General features: G+C 44.7%; 1 protein-coding gene across 1 annotated transcript in view; it reads left to right on the forward strand.

Moving 5' to 3' along the window:
- Positions 1 to 3,493: 3,493 nt before the first annotated feature.
- GPAT2 (glycerol-3-phosphate acyltransferase 2, mitochondrial) overlaps positions 3,494 to 22,103 on the forward strand; it is a 189,234-nt gene continuing 170,624 nt past the window's right edge. Inside the window, exons 1-3 of the mRNA XM_044277008.1 lie at positions 3,494 to 3,740; positions 4,158 to 4,312; positions 4,577 to 4,693. Of these exons, the coding sequence (XP_044132943.1) occupies positions 3,494 to 3,740; positions 4,158 to 4,312; positions 4,577 to 4,693 (519 nt within the window). The remainder of the gene's footprint in view (positions 3,741 to 4,157; positions 4,313 to 4,576; positions 4,694 to 22,103) is intronic.

Here is a 22,103-nt window from a genome sequence, read left to right on the forward strand (position 1 = left end):
CACTAGTTGGTCACGAATTATTGGAGGGCGTTTGTAAGACATCAGGGGTTTGGAATGGAAAATGCTGGGAATACTCCTTTGTAGGATCTGCCAGTGTTTGTATATGATTTTTTTAATGGAGGTACTCCAAGTGGAGTAGGTTGTTACACAAGGAATTCTACCATCCTGTTTTGTACCGATTCTAGTTTTAGATCTTAGTAGATCTTCTCTTTTTACATCATTAATTCGTTCTGCGTGACCCTTCAGTATTTGTGCTGGGAAGCCACGAGCTGCGAACTTCTGGTTCATTTCTGTGAGTCTTTTGTCCGCCATTATGGGGTTGGAAACAATTCTTTTTACCCTCATTAATTGTGAGAGTGGGAGTGAATTAATTAAACCGGGTGGGTGGTAGCTTTCATATAGTAAAAGGGAATTTCTGTCTGTGGGTTTTGTGAACAGATCGTAATGTAGGTGACTATCTTCTACCTGAAGGAGGACGTCTAGGAACGGGATTCCAGTTTGGCTGGTCTCAAGGGAGAGGGCAATGGATCCCACCGCTGCGTTCAGGTCCCCATGGAAAATCTGTAGATCTTCTGGTGATCCCTGCCACAAACAAAAGATGTCATCAATATAACGTAACCAAATCTTAACACATTTGTCGAATAGTGGATGGGTGTAAACAAATTGTTCCTCAAAAGCATTCATATAAATGACCGCGAATGTCGGTGCCACATTGCATCCCATAGCGGTCCCTGCTATCTGTAGAAAAAAGTCATCTTCAAACAGAAAATAATTATTTTTCAAAACAAAATTCAATAGGTCCTGAATGAACCGGTTTTCCCTAGGTGAGTATTCCTGGTGTTGTACCAGGACCTCCATGACCGTCCGAATGCCATCTTCCGTGGGGATGTTTGTATATAAACTGGAGACATCCATGGTAACCAGAGTAAAGTCAGTTCCGTGGATATCTAGGCCTTTAGTCTTATTAATGAAGTCTGTGGTGTCCAGAATAAAGGATTTCCCTAATTGGGCATAAGGGCGTAACAGTTTATCTAAAAGGATGGCCGCTGGTTGAAAAACAGAGTCGCACCCTGATACTATGGGACGGCCAGGGGTTTTTTTGAGATTTTTGTGGATCTTAGGTAAGATGTAAAATACAGGGGTTCTCGGGTGTTCAAGCACAAGGAATTTGGCCTAGTTTGTCTGAAATAATTTTTTCTTCCTTTGCTTGTGATATTAGATTACTTAGAATTGTTTTTATTTCGATTATTGGATCATAGTTGATCCGTCGGTAGGTCTTTCTATCATCGAGTTGTCTAAGAATCTCTCCCCTATAATCCTCTCTGTTTAAGATTACTATTCCTGAGCCCTTGTCTGCCGGTTTAATAATTATTTCCTTATTCTGTCTAAGGTTGTTAAGTGCCTTTTGTTCAGACTTACTCAGGTTGTGCCTCACCTTTATGGATGCTCCCTTTTTCTCCAGTTCCAATAGGTCGGCTTTGACGAAAGAGATATAGGTCTCCACTGCGTCGTGAACATGTGGTGGTTCAAAGGTGCTCTTTGGTTTGCATTGCTGAGTTCTTGAGTGAAAGATGGTCGGAGTTGATGTAGGATCTGTGGTCGCCCATGTTGGGTTGTCCAATTTGATGTGCGCTTTCAGCCGAAGTAAACGGTAGAATTTCGCCATTTCTTGGTCCAAGGTGAAAGGATTGGTATGGTTGGTACTAGCGAATCCAAGTCCTTTATTCAAGACTAGATTAGTGATTGGATCCAATGTGGTATTGGATAGGTTTACCACCAAATTAGGTGGGTCCTCAGTCAAAGGTCCTCTGTACTCATCTATCTGCTCCTGTTGCTGGATCTGGTCTGTATTGGATCCCGTCTGTATGAGTTGGGATTGGGGGTGTCTCTTCCGGTGTTTCCTCCCAGACCTCCTCGGCGTCTTCCTCTGCGTGGTCGGGTATCCTCCAAAAAATCAGTGTCACTGGCGTTGGAGGATCCGGAGGCTCTAGATCGTCCCCGTTGGTACGTTGTTGAGTTTCTTTGGGGGGTTCTGTAGACGTAACCGGACTCGTAATCTTGACTATCTCTCAAGAATTTTGTGCGTTTTCTGTCCTCCAAGTTTCTTTTGAAGAAGTTAATCTTCTGGGTCAGATTGGTTCTGATATTGGTGCTTTCTTCTGGTTCTATATTATTGAATAGGGAGGTTTCTAATGCAGTGATTTCTTCTTTCGTCTTTTTGATTTCTCGGTCGGCTCGTTCCAAAATCAGTAAGATGATATCGAAGGACGCCTTATTTAGGATTTTTTCGAAGTTGTGACAGAATTCTGGATCCTCTGCGAATAATGTTGGACGTAGGTTGCACCTTAATCCTCTCGGGATGCGTCTGGTTCTGTAATATTCTGCCAAAGTGACAGCGTGGAGTTCCAATGCGGTCACTTTTTTAAGTGATTTCTCAAGAGTTGAGACTGAAGCGTTAGGCCCTGAGCTGTTCAGGAATTCATTCGATGCCGTCACACTTGCGGTGATCCTCAAGAAGATTTTGATCCACTCAAGAGACCTCGAGTCACCGTCCCAGGCTGATTATACATCACTTTGTCTTGATGTCTCTTTCCCATATTCAACGAGATACCAGTGGTACCTTCTCTTACACAGATGAAGATGCCTTGAGGATCACCGCAAGTGTGACGGCATCGAATGAATTCCTGAACAGCTCAGGGCCTAACGCTTCAGTCTCAACTCTTGAGAAATCACTTAAAAAAGTGACCGCATTGGAACTCCACGCTGTCACTTTGGCAGAATATTACAGAACCAGACGCATCCCGAGAGGATTAAGGTGCAACCTACGTCCAACATTATTCGCAGAGGATCCAGAATTCTGTCACAACTTCGAAAAAATCCTAAATAAGGCGTCCTTCGATATCATCTTACTGATTTTGGAACGAGCCGACCGAGAAATCAAAAAGACGAAAGAAGAAATCACTGCATTAGAAACCTCCCTATTCAATAATATAGAACCAGAAGAAAGCACCAATATCAGAACCAATCTGACCCAGAAGATTAACTTCTTCAAAAGAAACTTGGAGGACAGAAAACGCACAAAATTCTTGAGAGATAGTCAAGATTACGAGTCCGGTTACGTCTACAGAACCCCCCAAAGAAACTCAACAACGTACCAACGGGGACGATCTAGAGCCTCCGGATCCTCCAACGCCAGTGACACGGATTTTTTGGAGGATACCCGACCACGCAGAGGAAGACGCCGAGGAGGTCTGGGAGGAAACACCGGAAGAGACACCCCCAATCCCAACTCATACAGACGGGATCCAATACAGACCAGATCCAGCAACAGGAGCAGATAGATGAGTACAGAGGACCTTTGACTGAGGACCCACCTAATTTGGTGGTAAACCTATCCAATACCACATTGGATCCAATCACTAATCTAGTCTTGAATAAAGGACTTGGATTCGCTAGTACCAACCATACCAATCCTTTCACTTTGGACCAAGAAATGGCGAAATTCTACCGTTTACTTCGGCTGAAAGCGCACATCAAATTGGACAACCCAACATGGGCGACCACAGATCCTACATCAACTCCGACCATCTTTCACTCAAGAACTCAGCAATGCAAACCAAAGAGCACCTTTGAACCACCACATGTTCACGACGCAGTGGAGACCTATATCTCTTTCGTCAAAACCGACCTATTGGAACTGGAGAAAAAGGGAGCATCCATAAAGGTGAGGCACAACCTGAGTAAGTCTGAACAAAAGGCACTTAACAACCTTAGACAGAATAAGGAAATAATTATTAAACCGGCAGACAAGGGCTCAGGAATAGTAATCTTAAACAGAGAGGATTATAGGGGAGAGATTCTTAGACAACTCGATGATAGAAAGACCTACCGACGGATCAACTATGATCCAATAATCGAAATAAAAACAATTCTAAGTAATCTAATATCACAAGCAAAGGAAGAAAAAATTATTTCAGACAAACTAGCCAAATTCCTTGTGCTTGAACACCCGAGAACCCCTGTATTTTACATCTTACCTAAGATCCACAAAAATCTCAAAAAAACCCCTGGCCGTCCCATAGTATCAGGGTGCGACTCTGTTTTTCAACCAGCGGCCATCCTTTTAGATAAACTGTTACGCCCTTATGCCCAATTAGGGAAATCCTTTATTCTGGACACCACAGACTTCATTAATAAGACTAAAGGCCTAGATATCCACGGAACTGACTTTACTCTGGTTACCATGGATGTCTCCAGTTTATATACAAACATCCCCACGGAAGATGGCATTCGGACGGTCATGGAGGTCCTGGTACAACACCAGGAATACTCACCTAGGGAAAACCGGTTCATTCAGGACCTATTGAATTTTGTTTTGAAAAATAATTATTTTCTGTTTGAAGATGACTTTTTTCTACAGATAGCAGGGACCGCTATGGGATGCAATGTGGCACCGACATTCGCGGTCATTTATATGAATGCTTTTGAGGAACAATTTGTTTACACCCATCCACTATTCGACAAATGTGTTAAGATTTGGTTACGTTATATTGATGACATCTTTTGTTTGTGGCAGGGATCACTAGAAGATCTACAGATTTTCCATGGGGACCTGAACGCAGCGGTGGGATCCATTGCCCTCTCCCTTGAGACCAGCCAAACTGGAATCCCGTTCCTAGACGTCCTCCTTCAGGTAGAAGATAGTCACCTACATTACGATCTGTTCACAAAACCCACAGACAGAAATTCCCTTTTACTATATGAAAGCTACCACCCACCCGGTTTAATTAATTCACTCCCACTCTCACAATTAATGAGGGTAAAAAGAATTGTTTCCAACCCCATAATGGCGGACAAAAGACTCACAGAAATGAACCAGAAGTTCGCAGCTCGTGGCTTCCCAGCACAAATACTGAAGGGTCACGCAGAACGAATTAATGATGTAAAAAGAGAAGATCTACTAAGATCTAAAACTAGAATCGGTACAAAACAGGATGGTAGAATTCCTTGTGTAACAACCTACTCCACTTGGAGTACCTCCATTAAAAAAATCATATACAAACACTGGCAGATCCTACAAAGGAGTATTCCCAGCATTTTCCATTCCAAACCCCTGATGTCTTACAAACGCCCTCCAATAATTCGTGACCAACTAGTGAGATCCGATTTTGGGTCCGCAAAAATGGATGCACAACGCACCATCACGGGATCCCCCAACCTGGGCACCTACCCTTGTTTGGGATGTGCGCAGTGTGGCAATGTCACAAAAGGAAACTCCTTTACCCATCCCTCGTCAGGTAAAAAGCACTACATCAAGGGCCACTTTTCATGCATGACAACCTATGTCATTTATTTGATTAAATGCCCTTGTGGCCTGGGATATGTGGGCGAGACCACTCAAAAAATAAAAGACAGAATCAGTCAACATAAATCCAATATCCGTACTAACAAAAAGGATGCCCCCTTAGTACACCATTTCCAGGAACACAAGCATACGCCCAGTCAACTACGTTTCCAGGTTATAGATTGGGTCCCGACTCCCAGGAGAGGGGGGAATCGTGATGAAATGCTGCACTTGAAGGAGATGCAATGGATCCGCCGTCTGGGGACATTGGGCTCTGGAGGCTTAAATAAGGATTATAAATATGCGTAAACCAATTTATTTGCTTGAATGATTAACCCATGTGCCTTTTTCTTTTTAATAGGATCATCACTCACCACAAATCCCCTTGGGGCCCATATAGAACGTCTACTTTAGACCTCCTTAGTCCTTACTTATACATCACTCACTCTGGGTATAGTATGCCTGTAGCTATAGATTGAAATAAAAATGTACATGTTCGATACACAGAGACCTGTGGCACCACAGAAAATCGTGTACCTTAATGATTGTTTTAGGATCACCACATACACCTAATTGAAGTCATAATCCATTAGTGGATCCAGTCCCTTTTTATCCTAAATCATAATAAGGAACCCTATGGCAGCGCTGCAAATATGCTATGCCCTCTCCCATTCTAGTGCCAGTAACCAAAATGGCGCAGCGCACACAGGGCAACATTGCGCATGCGCCAGGCACCTCCGAACCTGAAGCCTCTTCACTCCTCCGGCCTGGGGCCGGTCTCACTACCTTGGACCCGCCCCTCATGCGCCGGCAATTGCCGGACATCCGCCGGGATCTCTCCCATTCTAGTGCCAGTACCCAAAATGGCGCAGCGCACACAGGGCAACATTGCGCATGCGCCAGGCACCTCCGAACCTGAAGCCTCTTCACTCCTCCTCCCTGGGGCCGACCTCACTACCTTGGACCCGCCCCTCATGTGCCGGCAATTGCCGGATATCCGCCGGGACCTCTGAATAAAACACACCACGGCGTGCACTGCAGCTACCGCACGCCGTGGAAACATGAGGACCGGTCAATCAGGTATGTAACTCTGCCTCAGAGTACGCCAGCCCCACTCTTACTTACCCTGCGCTGCAGATAGATGACACACATAACTGGTGTTCTTACGGCTTTCGCTTGTGCCACATGTCTCTGCTGTCCCACATTGCATTGTACCTTATTGGATCATGTATGCCCGCCCCTCTCTCCCCTATTGAAATGCTCATAGGAATAATGTGTAAGGACACAACCTGCTATCTGATACTGTCATCATGTGTTCAATTATTAATCTAATCAGCCACTATTATTGCCTCCCATGGAGCCTCTCTTTGTATATATTGTATATATTCTACCCTAACTTGATATATCCTACCCGAATCATGTACTATCTAAATTATGCCTCAACCAGGTTGCCGTCGAATCATGTATCACGTGCTGTTGTTCAATCATGTCTTATCTGTTATGAATTATGAACTGTGATTTCTCATGAATTTTGTTATAAATTATGAACTGTTCTTATGAATTTCGCTTGAATCATGCTTGTTTTTGATTCTGATGCACATACGTGCAGGGAATTTACCCCTTCCCCCGCAACTCTTCTTTATGAATTGATGTATGCGGGCAATTCACATACAGTTTGTTTTATTATGCTAGTAACCCAGTACTGAAATATGAACTATAGTCCTTTGAAGGATATGAATTATGAACGATTATATCATGAATGAAATTCCCATCTATAAAGAGTAATGACACAATATGGTTCAAGTGAATTGAGATGTATGTGTATATATATATGTATACGTGTGTGTACGTTTGTGTATACGTATATATGTGTGTATATTAATTCTGAATTATGAAGATATGAATTGTCTTCCTTTTGTTTTTAATATCGTCTTGTGTTTGTTTCTTGCATTTATAGCTTGACAAAGGGCACCGAATGGGCCCGAAACGTTGCAAACAGCAATAAATGTCATGAAATAACTTGAGAATATACCACTGGTAAAATAAAGATTGAATTGCAAACTACATTGGTGTGCTGTCTCTGAAAAACTCATTTAAAGCCATAATCTCTCTCCGCGGGTGGAAGGAGGCACCAGGAGACGAGCACCCACAAAAGCCACTCAAGACGTGTGCTGAGGTGTCAGTATAACTAAGAAGATTTCCAGCCATCTCTCTGACTTTAGTCCATCTTGCTGTTGTCTTTTGGCAGGCAGATACCAGGTCCTAATAATATAATTACGCTGCACCGCTACACCACTCTAAAACATGCAGCATACACATCAGTTACATAAAGTGACTCACAAATGATGTTTTCTCTAATTGTAATCATTATTTTTCCTTTTCTTCTCCATCTGCCCCAGTGTGTCATGATGACCTCTCCTGACAAATGCAAAGTTTGCTTCCCATACATCTTTGGCTCCTCATTTCTGTAGTTGCCCCCACCCTCTACAGAAAATAAATTCTGCCTGCAGACTTCCTAAATAAATAGAAACACCAAATTAGACCCCTAAATTCAGATCCTTATATAGAGACCCCCTAAATTAGTTTAGGCCCCAGACTAGATCCTAAATAAAATCAGAGCCCCAGACTAGACTACTAAATTCGGAACATAGACCAGAACCCCTAAATTAACTCATACCCCAGTCTTCTAAATTCAGACCCCCAGACAATGTATAGATAATTTATTCGGACCCCAGACCAGATAAATATAAATTATTAGGAGTCGCTACAAACCTCTTTGTGGGGGAATTCCTTAGACCAGTATACTTCAGGCTACACATACTATGTACATACTAGTATATGGATGAGGAAAAGAAATGCACAGCAAGCAGTAAAGCAAATATTCCTAAAGGCTCAGTCAGCATTTGTGGGGTGTAAGGAATTCCCCCACAAAGAGGTTTGTTGCTCATTATTCCCTTTCTCCTATTAGTGGAGGCTGGGGGGATTCCTCCCCAAAAACACCACATCATGAGATTGAGACCACATAACACTTTGAATATGATAGATTTGCTTTTAGTTCGGCAGGGACACGTACAAAGCCATGAATGTTAATGTGAACTCGTAACTGCCACCACCAGTAGTTTAATGGTACGGGCAAAACATGGCATAAAGGTGGTATCCCCGGTGCTTGTTTCTGGCAATGAGAATAGGAGATGGGCGCAAGGATGGTTGTTTCAACAACATTATTAGTCAGTGATAAGCCCCGGGGGCAGCCGCAGCCTCATGTTACTGGTCACACCTGTCCTGGCTGAATCCAAAACTCCTGGTTTCTTCGCGCTCAGGTGCTGTGCTGTCTTCTGCAGCTGCGCTTCTAATCAGCTCCTCCTCCACTCCGCCCCTGCTGTAATCCGTCCACGGTCCTCCAGTCCTCCTCCGATCTGTCTCGCAGGCCTAGAGATCCTGTGAGATGGTGCAGCAGTAAGTATGTCAAAATGTTTAAAGGGATCGCGGAAACGTGTGTGGGCCACCTAAGGAACAGTGGGCTCCGGCACTTGCCCAGGTGTGCCGGGTGCTGACGCCGGCCCTGACTGGCACGAGACACAACTCTGTACACAGTGTAGAGAGGTGCAGTGCAATGTACGGAGCTGAGCCTGGTTTTATGGCACATTATGGCACCTGCAAACAGCTGATTGGTGGGGTTGTTAGAAGTGGGACCCCCTGATCTGATGACCTGTTGTATAAATGTAAGGCTCTTATAAGATTATGAAAATAGATAAAAGACAGGCACTCACCAATTGGTATATCTATAGTGGATATTTTATATTCATTAAAACATATAAAATATAATATATGACTAAAAATATAAACAATATAATATACTGAGGTCCGGGATCCGCTTACATGGATAAATTCATAAATTGATAAACAGTATATACAAATCAGATTGTGCAAGAATTAATGATGTAATCTAGTATAACAGTGTCCTGTGACTGTAAAATATGATAAAATTATAAAAGTGTTCTGTGAAAAATAAGTGCAGTTCTCCTGTAAAGAAAGTCCTCCTCCAAAGATAAAAAATTTGTGATAAGGATTTGTATAAAGACCTTGCAGTAGTTTGATATCTTCTTATAACTTTTTTGCATGTATCCAATGCTGTTGTTATAGAAAAGAAAGTCTTCCAATTGCAGCAGCATACAAGATCCACACTCGCAGTAGTACAAGGTATAAGTTAGTTTGTAACTCAAGATCGGGTTTGGTTATTGGGGCGTACCCCTCTTCCTCAACCCTCTTACCTTGTCTTCAGAGTGTAGCTGCCCTGAAAGATTGCCGTTCCAGCGCTCGCTGAGTCCGGTACTACAGGTCCTTCTAAAAAAATTTGCATATTGTGATAAAGTTCATTATTTTCTGTAATGTACTGATAAACATTAGACTTTCATATATTTTAGATTCATTACACACCAACTGAAGTAGTTCAAGCCTTGTATTGTTTTAATATTGATGATTTTGGCATACAGCTCATGAAACCCCAAATTTCCTATCTAAAAAAATTAGCATATTTCATCCGACCAATAAAAGAAAAGTGTTTTTAATACAAAAAAAGTCAACCTTCAAATAATTATGTTCAGTTCTGCACTCAATACTTGGTCGGGAATCCTTTTGCAGAAATGACTGCTTCAATGCGGCGTGGCATGGAGGCAATCAGCCTGTGGCACTGCTGAGGTGTTATGGAGGCCCAGGATGCTTCGATAGCGGCCTTAAGCTCATCCAGAGTGTTGGGTCTTGCGTCTCTCAACTTTCTCTTCCCAATATCCCACAGATTCTCTATGGGGTTCAGGTCAGGAGAGTTGGCAGGCCAATTGAGCACAGTAATACCATGGTCAGTAAACCATTTACCAGTGGTTTTGGCACTGTGAGCAGATGCCAGGTCGTGCTAAAAATTAAATCTTCATCTCCATAAAGCTTTTCATCAGATGGAAGCATGAAGTGCTCCAAAATCTCCTGATAGCTAGCTGCATTGACCCTGCCCTTGATAAAACACAGTGGACCAACACCAGCAGCTGACATGGCACCCCAGACCATCACTGACTGTGGGTACTTGACACTGGACTTCAGGCATTTTGGCATTTCCCTCTCCCCAGTCTTCCTCCAGACTCTGGCACCTTGATTTCCGAATGACATGCAACAGTCCAGTGCTGCTTCTCTGTAGCCCAGGTCAGGCGCTTCTGCCGCTGTTTCTGGTTCAAAAGTGGCTTGATCTGGGGAATGCGGCACCTGTAGCCCATTTCCTGCACACGGTGGCTCTGGATGTTTCTACTCCAGACTCAGTCCACTGCTTCCGCAGGTCCCCCAAGGTCTGGAATCGGTCCTTCTCCACAATCTTCCTCAGGGTCCGGTCACCTCTTCTCGTTGTGCAGCGTTTTCTGCCACACTTTTTCCTTCCCACAGACTTCCCACTGAGGTGCCTTGATACAGCACTCTGGGAACAGCCTATTCGTTCAGAAATTTCTTTCTGTGTCTTACCCTCTTGCTTGAGGGTGTCAATGATGGCCTTCTGGACAGCAGTCAGGTCGGCAGTCTTACCCATGATTGCGGTTTTGAGTAATGAACCAGGCTGGGAGTTTTAAAAGCCTCAGGAATCTTTTGCAGGTGTTTAGAGTTAATTAGTTGATTCAGATGATTAGGTTAATAGCTCGTTTAGAGAACCTTTTCATGATATGCTAATTTTTTGAGATAGGAATTTTGGGTTTTCATGAGCTGTATGCCAAAATCATCAATATTAAAACAATAAAAGGCTTGAACTACTTCAGTTGGTGTGTAATGAATCTAAAATATATGAAAGTCTAATGTTTATCAGTACATTACAGAAAATAATGAACTTTATCACAATATGCTAATTTTTTTAGAAGGACCTGTATATGCTTGCTGTTTCGTGTTCTTTGGTCTCAGCGTTCCACGTGGTGTAATTTCGTCTCGCTTTCCAGGAAACACTCAGCTAGAGTCGCGAAGTCTCGCGATAACTTTGACTGGTTTCTGTTTCAGTCGTATCCAGACCAGCGCATAAATCTTCTAATGACTGAATAGTCTCTCAGATTCGGCTCGGGTTTTAGGTGGGTAGTTTATCGCTCTCAGGACCAGCCAGACGCGTTTCGAGGGGTCTCCCTCTTCCTCAGTGGCTATAATGCGAATGTTACTACCCCCTTCTTTAAATACTCTAATTTCCACAGATCCCACCAAAAACCCGGCATGGACTTATCCTCTTTCAATTTTAACTCATTATAACCTCAGTTTAGTTCTATAGACTATAAATCCTATACATTAAAAATGTATTTAATACATATAACACAATTTGAAACCTAAGCTTCATAGATATACATTGATAAAATTATATAAAATTAATAAAATTAGTAAAATTAATAAAGATGTCATCAGACTGGAAAAACTCTTCATTTTATACTCTTCAACTTGCTTTATTTATATGTAAATATTTTCAAATTATTCTCTATGTCTCCATGTTAGAGACACAGCAAAAAACGCATCCAACTCAAAAAAACGCATATGCGTTTTTCATGCGTTTTGGGTGCGTTTTTTGTGAATTTTACTTCCCCTTCTCTTCCTTAGCTGTACCATATATATTATTCATTACGGAAAGAGATATACATCTAAATTCATCTAATTCTCCACATTTCTTTTGACATCACTGGGGTCTCTTGGAACTTTTTGAAATCCCAGAGTCGTATAGGGAGAGGGAGCCAAACTCGGAGGGGAGATCCTGGTGCTGATTAACAGCCATCTCAGGATGTCCCATCAGAGGAAGGCACCCATCTCCATTATCTACACGAAACCAAAAATCTCAAAGTCCGAGTTCAACCCCTGTGGAATAAGTGTCTTATAAGATTAGTGTAGCATGTGCATTCTTCATGGTCATCCACTTATGGGCAAAGATAAGTATGACCACTGTCCTCTTAGATGATGCAGAGTGTGTTATATCAGCACTAAAACGTTATATAGATGGTCACACAGGTATTCTACAGCATGGTCAAAAATGTATTCTAGTAAATGTATCTACTAATAGGGTAAATGAAAATCACTTGGTGTTTTCTATGAAATATGCCATAAATGTCTTATAGGTTAGGGGCATTTAACTGGCTTGTTCCATAATGCCCAAAGACTTGAACAGAGTGAGCCACACACTTATGTCCCTCTCCATTCTGACGGTCTGTCTGCTACCTCTGGCTGAATTGGAGTCACAGGATGTCTACTCTCCCGCATATCCAGTGGATATCCCATAAATGTCTCAGATGGGGAAACCTCTTTAATACAAGACATATAAACAGTAACTATAGAAAATATCACGTTAAATACACTGGAGGCCTTTATTAAAGACCGGCGAAGGCAGGGCACAAGACGTGTCATAAATTAGGCGCATCCTCTGGCAGTGTCACGAACCCACGTGTGTGAACCCACTGTGCCACATGAACAACCTCCTCTAAGGGCGTTGTCTAAGTAAACCCCTCGTTCTTCATGGTACCCCTGATGGTGGGGACAGACTTTCCAGAGGGGGAACACTAGGTCGCTACCTCTTGAGAAGGATTGGCACACGAGGCAGCTGGTTCAGGCAGACCAGGAGGTACTGGAGCAAGGTACCAGAGGTACGGACATAGTCAACTGACCAAGTCATAACCAGGAGCGTCAGTGCAGGACCAAGGATGAGGCAGAGGCGTAGTCATAAAAGCAATGCGTCAGGGCAGGCGGCACAGATAAAGGTCAGGCAATCCGGATCAGCAACAGGAGAGTTGAGACGTAGCAGGCAAGGATCAGACAGGTAGCGGAATCCAGAAGACAAGCACGAGTCAGGAAAAACAGTAATTCAAGCGCAGACAAAAGCTACCTTTGAAGGACAAGGACGTTTGATGCTCAGGCACCTGAGAAGGGGGCTGGACCACTTATATAGGTGCAGGATGACTGGCATTGGTCACATATGCAAAACCTTTAAAGAATAGTAAGTGACGCGTACCGGCCCTTAACGAGGTGCTACAGGGAACAGGCTGGAGGGCACGCAGTGTTCAGGGCTGGAAGGAAACCATGGAGTGGATTCCAGGAAAGACAATGTGAATGGGAAGACACAGGCAACAGATCACCACAGCTACCTACCGTGTAATGCATCCGGACACATACAATGACGAAGGTGGCCAGGAAGGACAGTTCTCGCCCAAACATGGAACCCGTGGTTGTGGTGGCGAGTAGGTGAACATCAGCGGTCAGCAACTGCCATTAGAGGCAGTCTGTGCACCTAGATTGTAATCTAGTCCAGCCCTTGGCATGTGGCTTTCAAAAAGTTGCAAACTGTGGGTTTGCAACTTTTTTTACACCAATTTCTGGTGTAGGGGGTCATCATAAATAGTAAGACTGCCTTATGACTGCGCAGGAAATAGAAATTCAGGTTTGAGATATGGGACATGGCTATCACTGTGACAACCATCATAATCGAAGAGTGTGTATGTGAGGTATGACCACACTATATGTTCTCTTGGAAAGAATGTTTATCTGGCCCTTAACCTCGCAGAATGAACATTTACATTAATACTGCTGCGCAGCATTATGTACTGCCATAAATATAGTAAATTACCCTGCGGTCTGTGTCCCATAGCTGGAGAAATGACCTCTTTTAAAGATCATGCAGCTTTTGGTTAACTCTTTGTTGGATAGGTTTTCTTTCTAATAAAAAAAATGAGTAAAAGTTACAATGAAGAAATTCATATTCACATTGAACAAAAGGAATTATCCTGGATATGACAGGCAACGCTGCAGTCTGACATTAAAAAAGATGTGTGACGTAAATAAGAACACAGGCAGAAAAGAATTATGTAGGATTGATCTGTCATTTCCAAATAATATATATATTTTTTTGTCTGAATCCATTTGTTCCACTATGGGCTTAATGATGCTTTAAAGGGTTTGTATTGTTTGATATAAAATAATGTTTTTAAAAAAAGTAAAAAAGGTCATTTAGGAAGCTCATACACAAAAATTTGATTCAGCCGGTTCGATTAATTTTTGGAAACAATTTGCTTCGATACGAATAAAAAAATAAATAAAAATCCTGGCTGCAGAGAGCCTGTATAGTGGTGTAGAACACTGGGCCTTGCAGTAACAAGCATAGGGAGTCTGCTGTGGTAGTGAAATAATACTGTGAGTCCGTATGACACACAGATGACAGGCGTCGATCTTACAATCACTGCACACTTCACTTATTTGGGCAGTCACTGGGCCAAAACTGACCAAATAATTCAAGTATGAACTCAGCCTTAAAAACACAAATGCAATCACACTCTGCAACCAGCACTCTGCCCTGCCTTTATGCTGGATGTTGAATAAGGCATTGGTGTACATTTTGGCCAAAGCGTAATAAGCCACTCACCACGTCAAGGTCGCCTTAATGAGTGGTCCCTAACACTAGTTCCTACCTGTTATGGGCCATGACAGCCACACAAAGTCCAGGGAGCGCAGGTACAGCATGCACGCCAAGCACACTCTGCTTTTAACCCCGTCCGATGCCATTACAGGTTTCATCGGATCCAGGGATGCAAGTACCAACATGCATGCTGAGCCCACTATATACTTCTCCTGGAGCCAAATGGCTACTGGTAGGTGCTATATAAGCAGACTCAGTTTTATACTGACTTTAAAACCAGCCTCCAGGGCAGATTAACTGGTCAGGTGTGCATGACTGCATCATTTGGGCAGTCACTGGGCCAAAACTGACCAAATAATTCAAGTATGAACTCAGCCTTACAGGTTGATGTTAGCGCCAAGAAGAAGCTCACTCCGTTTATATCGCCATCAGCTGACTCCACATAGATGTCTACAGAACCTGTTCTATTAAATGCTTATACAAGTAGAGCCCCCTGACAGAGTGGAGAGGGTGTCAGCAGTAGGTTTGTGTTGACGTCGCTGACTATTTTGCCCTTCCTCTGATCCACCAGAACAATAACCCCCCAAAAAATGGATCCTGTCTGTTGAACATCCGCCTTTACTTGGTCAGCATTTGGTCAGTAATCCATCAGTATTGCTAATGCCCAAAAAAACAGGAGTGGATCCAAAACAGAGATGACACATGAATGGAATATTTGCAAGTCTTTTGTGCTTTGTACCCACTCCTGTTCTTGGCTACCAAATCACAAGTCAATTCTGATGGGACCATACAGGCCTTACAGCTGCTACATAGACAGGATCCGTTGTGCGTCTCATTTTTCTTTCCTGCACACAGATCAGAAGAAGGGCCAAATAAATGATGATGTTAGCCAGGCCGAAAGGCAAAATAGTGGCCCGGTCATGACGTGGGCAGGATGAGAACAGCATGAGAAGTCCACAGTGTGGCCCTATGACATGGTGGTGAGGTGTAAGCAGCATGAAGAGACCACATAATGGCCTAATTACAGAGTCTGGAGGTGGCGGCAGCATCAGGAGGAGGCCCCACAGAGTGGCACAATGACAGTGTGGAAGAGGCGGCAGCATCAGGAGGCCACAGAGTGGCAAGGTGACATAGTGTGAAGGTGGCAGCAGCATCAGGAGACCACAGAGTAGCAAGGTGACATAGTGTGGAGGTGGGTGGCAATACGAGTTGCAGCTGAAGATGGTGGGTGAAAGAAGGAGCACTTGGCATCAGATGTGAGGCATCAAGCGGGTGGCAGCATCAGAATAGTAGCTGAGGTAGGTAGCCGGAAGAAATTGGTCTCTTTTGTTAAAGTGTTCGTGTGGCACCATGGAGGATCTAGTCTGATGCATCAGGCATTGGTGGGTGGAAATCCAGGCTGATCCACGCCTAATTCATCTTGACAAAGGTCAGTCTCTCCACATTTTGGGTGGACAGGCGAGTTCTTCCTGGGATAACTATGGCCCCCGCTGCACTAAAAACCCGCTCTGATGCCACACTACTGGCCAGGCAGGACAGATTTTCCAGGGGAAACTCGGCCAGTTGTGGCCACAAATCCAGTTTGGCTGCCCAGTAGTCTAGCGGATCTTCAATGTGGGGTGGCAGGGTGCTGTCCAAGTATGCCACCACCTGCTGGTTCAGGTCCTGCTCTATGTCTAGCTGCTGTTAAGTCTTTTTTTCACTATGCAGGTGAAGAAAGCCGCTCATCAGCAACTCTAGACTGAGGCTGCTGCTGATGGAGTTGGTACTGATCCTGACACCCCACCCCTCCCCAGCAGCCATGGCAGTGGAACGTGAGCGCAGAGGGCCCCCCCGGGCAAACCTGCGAGAGGATGGACGATGGCGCAGATAGGCGGCGGCCAACTGACTACATAGGATGTCTCTATAGTTGTTCAGTTTGTCCTCCCTCTCAGCGGGGGTGAAAAAGGCCCCATTTTGGACTGGTAACAAGAGTCCAACAAGGTGGAGAGCCAGAAGTCATCCCTCTGCCTAATGGTGACAATTCGGCTGTCACTATGCAAGCAAGTGAGCATATATATGGCCATTTGTGCAAGTGACTCGGAGGGAATCCCTGCCTCCATCTCCACTGCATACTGCCACTGTGTGTCTGGGTCCTCTGCCTCATCTTTCTCCTCGCCCTGCAGCTCTTATGTCTGCTCCTCTTCTCCTGTCACCTGTGTAGAAAAACCACACATTTCACTACACATGTGCTCCAATGTCCTTCTCCTCCAGTTCAGCCCTCACAGGGCTCATGTGGCGTGAGATCTAGGTGCCACGTCTCCAGTCCTCCGACCAGCCAGATTTACCAGCATCTGTTCCAGGACATGAAGCAGTGGAATGACATTGTTCATCCCGTAGTCCTGGTGACTGACAAATAACTTGGCCTCCTCAAAGGGCCTAAGCAAACAGCAGGTGTCACGCAGGAGCTGCCACTGGCTGACATCGAAGTTACACAGGAGAGTGATCCTGTCCTCTTGGATCATCAAGAAATTGTTTATGGCCTCTCCCTGTTCGTACAGTCGGTCCAACATATGGAAGGTGGAATTCCAACAGGTGGAAACGTCGCATATCAGCCTATGTTGAGGGATGCCATTCTGCCGCTGCAGCTCAAGGGTGAGCTTTGTGGTGTACGAGTGGCTGAAGTGCATGCAAAGTTTCCTGGCCATTTTTAGGATGTCATGCAGATGGGTGGAAGACTTCAGGAACCGCTTGATAACCAGATTGAACACGTGTGCCATGCAGGGCGCATGGCTCAGCCTTCCTTTGGCGCAGCGCCAACACCATGTTCTTCCCGTTGTCGGTCACCATGGTTTCAATTTTTAGTTGTCATGGAGAAAGACAGGATTCAATTTCTTGATGAAGGACACGGAGCAGTTCCTCCCCTGTGCGACTCCGTTCACCCAGGCAAACTAAGTGTAAAACAGCCTGACACCGCCATGCTCTGCACATGTGGTATGCTGGAGGAGCACTGTGAATTGTCCCTGCAGTGGAGGCTGAGAACACGCTGGAGGATGAGGAGGCAGAGGTGGACATTGTCGCAGGACCAACGGCATGAGAACGTGGAGGCGGAAGCGGCGTCACCTGGCCAAGTTGCTGGTGTGGCTGGCCAGGAACCACATTTACCCAGTGGGCCGTAAAGGACATGTATTGTCCTTGACCGTAGTTACAGCTACCGACTCATTTTCCCCAAAAAGTCTGTTTCACAATTTTTTTTTTACCACTGAATGCCTAATAAATGGAATTTGGTCCGTACAGCAAAAGGAAGTCTACAATCACCCATCAATTTTCCCAAAAAAAGGCAGGGTCACAAACAAATTTCACCACTGAATTGCTAATCAACGTAATTCGGTCCATACAGCGAAAGGAAGTCTACAATCACCCATCAATTTCCCCCAAAAAGGCTGTATCACAAACAAATTTCATCACTGAATGGCTAATCAATGTAATTCGGTCCGTACAGCAAAAGGAAGTCTACAATCACCCAGCAATTTTCCCGTATTCTTTTTCCTATTTATACACCCCAAAAAATAAATACAGCAATCACAATTCACCACAGAACGGCTGTTAGGACATACATATCTATCCTATTAATACACCCTGTAAATGGGTGTAGCACAATGGAACTTCACCACTGAGCGGCATTTTTTTTTATTTTTTTTTATTTTTTTTGCCACTGATACACACCAAAAAGAGCTGTCATTTTCTCACTTCACTACACAACAGCTAATAAGCCCTTTTTCTTTTTCCCCACTAATACACACCAAAAAGAGCTTTAGAAAATATAACTCCACTGCTAAACGGCAAATAGCTTTTTTGTGCCACTAATACATGCAAAAAAGGGTTTTACAACATATAATTGCATAATAATAGCAAAGGCAGGTGCACTCTGCAGACTTACTAAGCCCTCAAACTGATGATAAAATTGAGAGATTAGCCAACATGTCCTACTAGGAGGGCATGTCTGAGCCCGAGCACCGCGCCAAGGTTTCTCAAGTAGCTCGGATAACTGATGAGTTGTCTGTGAGTCGGACCTTTACGCTCCTGTAATTTGCCCACTGGCTCCTGGTATTGCCCATACGGCTCAGGTAGGTGAGTGTTAGGACCCGGGCTACTTCAGAAACCTTGGCGCAGTGCTCGGACTCAGACATGTCCTCCTAATAGGACATGGCTAATCTCTCAATGTTATCATTAGTTTGAGGGCTTAGTAGGTCTGCAGAGTGCACCTGTCTTTGCTTGCCTATTATATTGTTATATTGATTATCACATCCACATAATTGCTATCTTGTGTAGGATGTCTATTGTGGTACTTGTGGTCCGCCGCAGGCATCCTCCACTGTATGCAGTTTTGCTGGGGATCGCCATTAGCAACAAGCCACAAGTGCAGGATTTGCTCCCCTGTTTATATATGCACAACTGCATATGGGTGTGAGCACTTTTTTTTTTATTTATCAACATATAACTGCACCTCTGAACAGCAAATATATTTTTATTTTGACACTATTACACAAAAAAGGGCTTTAGAACATATACAGTCAGGTCCATAAATTTTGGAATACAATATTAAAATTTTTGGCTCTATACACCACCCCAATGGATTTGAAATGAAACAAACAAGATGTGCTTTAACTGCAGACTGTCAGCTTTAATTTGAGGGTATTTACATCCAAATCAGGTGAACGGTGTAGGAATTATAACAGTTTGCATATGTGCCTCCCACTTGTTAAGGAACTAAAAGTAATGGGACAATTGGCTTCTCAGCTGTTCTATGGCCGGGTGTGTGTTATTCCCTCATTATCCCAATTACAATGAGCAGATAAAAGGTCCAGAGTTCATTTCAAGTCTGCTATTTGCATTTGGAATCTGTTGCTGTCAACTCTCAAGATGAGATGCAAAGAGCTGTCACTATCAGTGAAGCAAGCCATCATTAGGCTGAAAAAACACAACAAACCCATCAGAGAGATAGCAAAAACATAAGGGATGGCCAAAACAACTGTTTGGAACATTCTTAAAAAGAAGGAACGCACCGGTGAGCACAGCAACACCAAAAGACCCGGAAGACCACGGAAAACAGTTGGCCAGGTCAAGAACACTCTCCAGGAGGTAGGTGTATGTGTGTCAAAGTCAACAATCAAGAGAAGACTTCACCATAGTGAATACAGAGGGTTCACCACAAGATGTAAACCATGTCTAAGCCCGGGCACCACGTCAAGGTTTCTCAAGTAGCCCGGGTTACTGTGCCTGTGCCTGTTTTCCATCTACAGGCCACATTTAGGTGCACCTGTGAGGCCTGGGCCATATCAGTCAGTCTTGAGTGGGACTCACAGACTCCTCCCTCCTCCCATTGCAAGCATGGTTACATGCTGGAGGTAACTGGTGAGCTGTTTGTGAGTCGGCCTCATGCTCCTGTAATTTGCCCACTGGCTCCTGGTATCGCCCATACGGCGCAGGTAGGAGAGCGTTAGGTCCCGGGCTACTTGAGAAACCTTGACGTGGTGCCCGGGCTTAGACATGTTCTACACCGTAGGACATGTTGACTAATCTCTCAATTTTAAAATCAGTTTGAGGGTTTAGTGAGACCGCAGAGTGCACCTGTATTTGTTGTTGTTTTGTTATATTGATTATTACATCCGCACTTGTTACCTTGTGTGAGATGTCTATTGTGGTACTTGTGGTTCGCCGCGGGCATCCTCCACCGTATGCATTTTGCTGGGGATCGCCATTAGCAACGGGCCACAAGTGCAGGATTTGCTCCCCTATATATATGCACGACTGCATGTGGGTTTGAGCACCTCCTGCTAATGCCACCTTGTCTTTTTTGGTTTGTATATATAGATTCCTGAAGGTGTATAAACTCCAATTCAAATGTGCCTGTTTTCCATCTACAGGCCACATTTAGGTGCACCTGTGAGGCCTGGGCCATATCAGTCAGTCTTGAGTGATATGGCCCAGGTCAGTATGGGACGGGGAAGTGGACGTGATGCTGATGGTACATGCAGAGGCCGTGGCCCTGGGTGCGTTGAAACTGTGCCTGCTGCCAGAGCACAAGAAAAACAGTCATTCACGATACCTAGCTTAATGTCCCAGTTTGCAGGGCGGTGCAGGGCACCACTCTTGAAGTCAGACCAGTGCGACCAGGTGGTTGGTTGGATTGCAGCAGTCCAGTCTTGATACTCCTTCCTCCCACCATGGAGAGTGTGGCCAAACAAGAGATCCCACACAGATATTCCGAGGACCTCTTTTCCTCACCATTCCTTGATTTAGCTCTCTCGCCAAGCACGCTTGAAGAGGGACAGATCTTGTGCCCTGATTCCCAAACTCTTGAGCATCCACAGTCACAAGAAGATGACGGTGGGGAACGGCAATTACTGTTTAATGAGGTGGATGATGATGAGACACAGTTGCCAATAACTCAACAGCAATTAATGTCTCAAGAGGTTGAGGAAGAGGATGAGACACCGTTTTCAATCACTGAGGTTGTGGTCAGGTCAAGGAGGATTAGCAGAGTGAGGAAGTGGAAGAGGAGGTGGTGGACGATGAAGTCACCCAACCTGAGAAGGTGAAAAGCCGAGCGAGGACAGCAATACAGAGGGGGAGGGATCTGCAGCACCGCAACAGGCTGGAAGAGGCAGTGGGGTGGAAAAGGGAGAAGGCGGGCCACACCAAACAGGCCCACAACTGTTCCACGGAGCACCCCCTTGCGGAAATCTCCCTTGCCAAGGGGTAGGTGTTCCGCAGTCTGGCGCTTTTTTGAGGAAAATGCAGACGACAAAAGAATTGTAATTTTCAACCCGTGCCATACAAAAATGAGCAGGGGCATGAACACTAGCAACCTCACCACCACCAGCATGATCTGCCACATGGCATCAAAGCACCATAATAGGTGGCCGAACGCTTGGGTCCACAATCTGTGTCTGTGGGTCACACCACTACCTCCTCTTTCCCTGTGTTACGTGCTGGCCAATCCCCTGTCCAAGACGCAGGCCCGGATGCCTCCCGTCCTGCACCTGGACCTTTGCAAGCACCATCAGTGACCACATCCACTTCCATGTCCCAGCGCAGTGTACAAATGTCCTTACCCCAGGCACTTGAACGCAAGCACAAATACACAGCCACCCACCCACAGGCCATAGCACTAAATGCGCAGGTTTTCAAATTACTGGCTCTGGAAATGTTGCCATTTAGGCTTGTGAAAACTGAGGCCTTTCGCTGCAGCCTGATGTCGGCGACCGTCCCGCGTTACGCAGTCCCCAGCCGCCACTATTTTTCAAGGTGAGTCGTGCCGGTCTACACCAACATGTGTTCTGTAACATCACACGTGCCCTGATACTGGAAAGGTCCACTTAACGA

Source organism: Bufo gargarizans, chromosome 2 (assembly GCF_014858855.1).
Source record: "Bufo gargarizans isolate SCDJY-AF-19 chromosome 2, ASM1485885v1, whole genome shotgun sequence".
Lineage (NCBI taxonomy): Eukaryota > Metazoa > Chordata > Amphibia > Anura > Bufonidae > Bufo > Bufo gargarizans.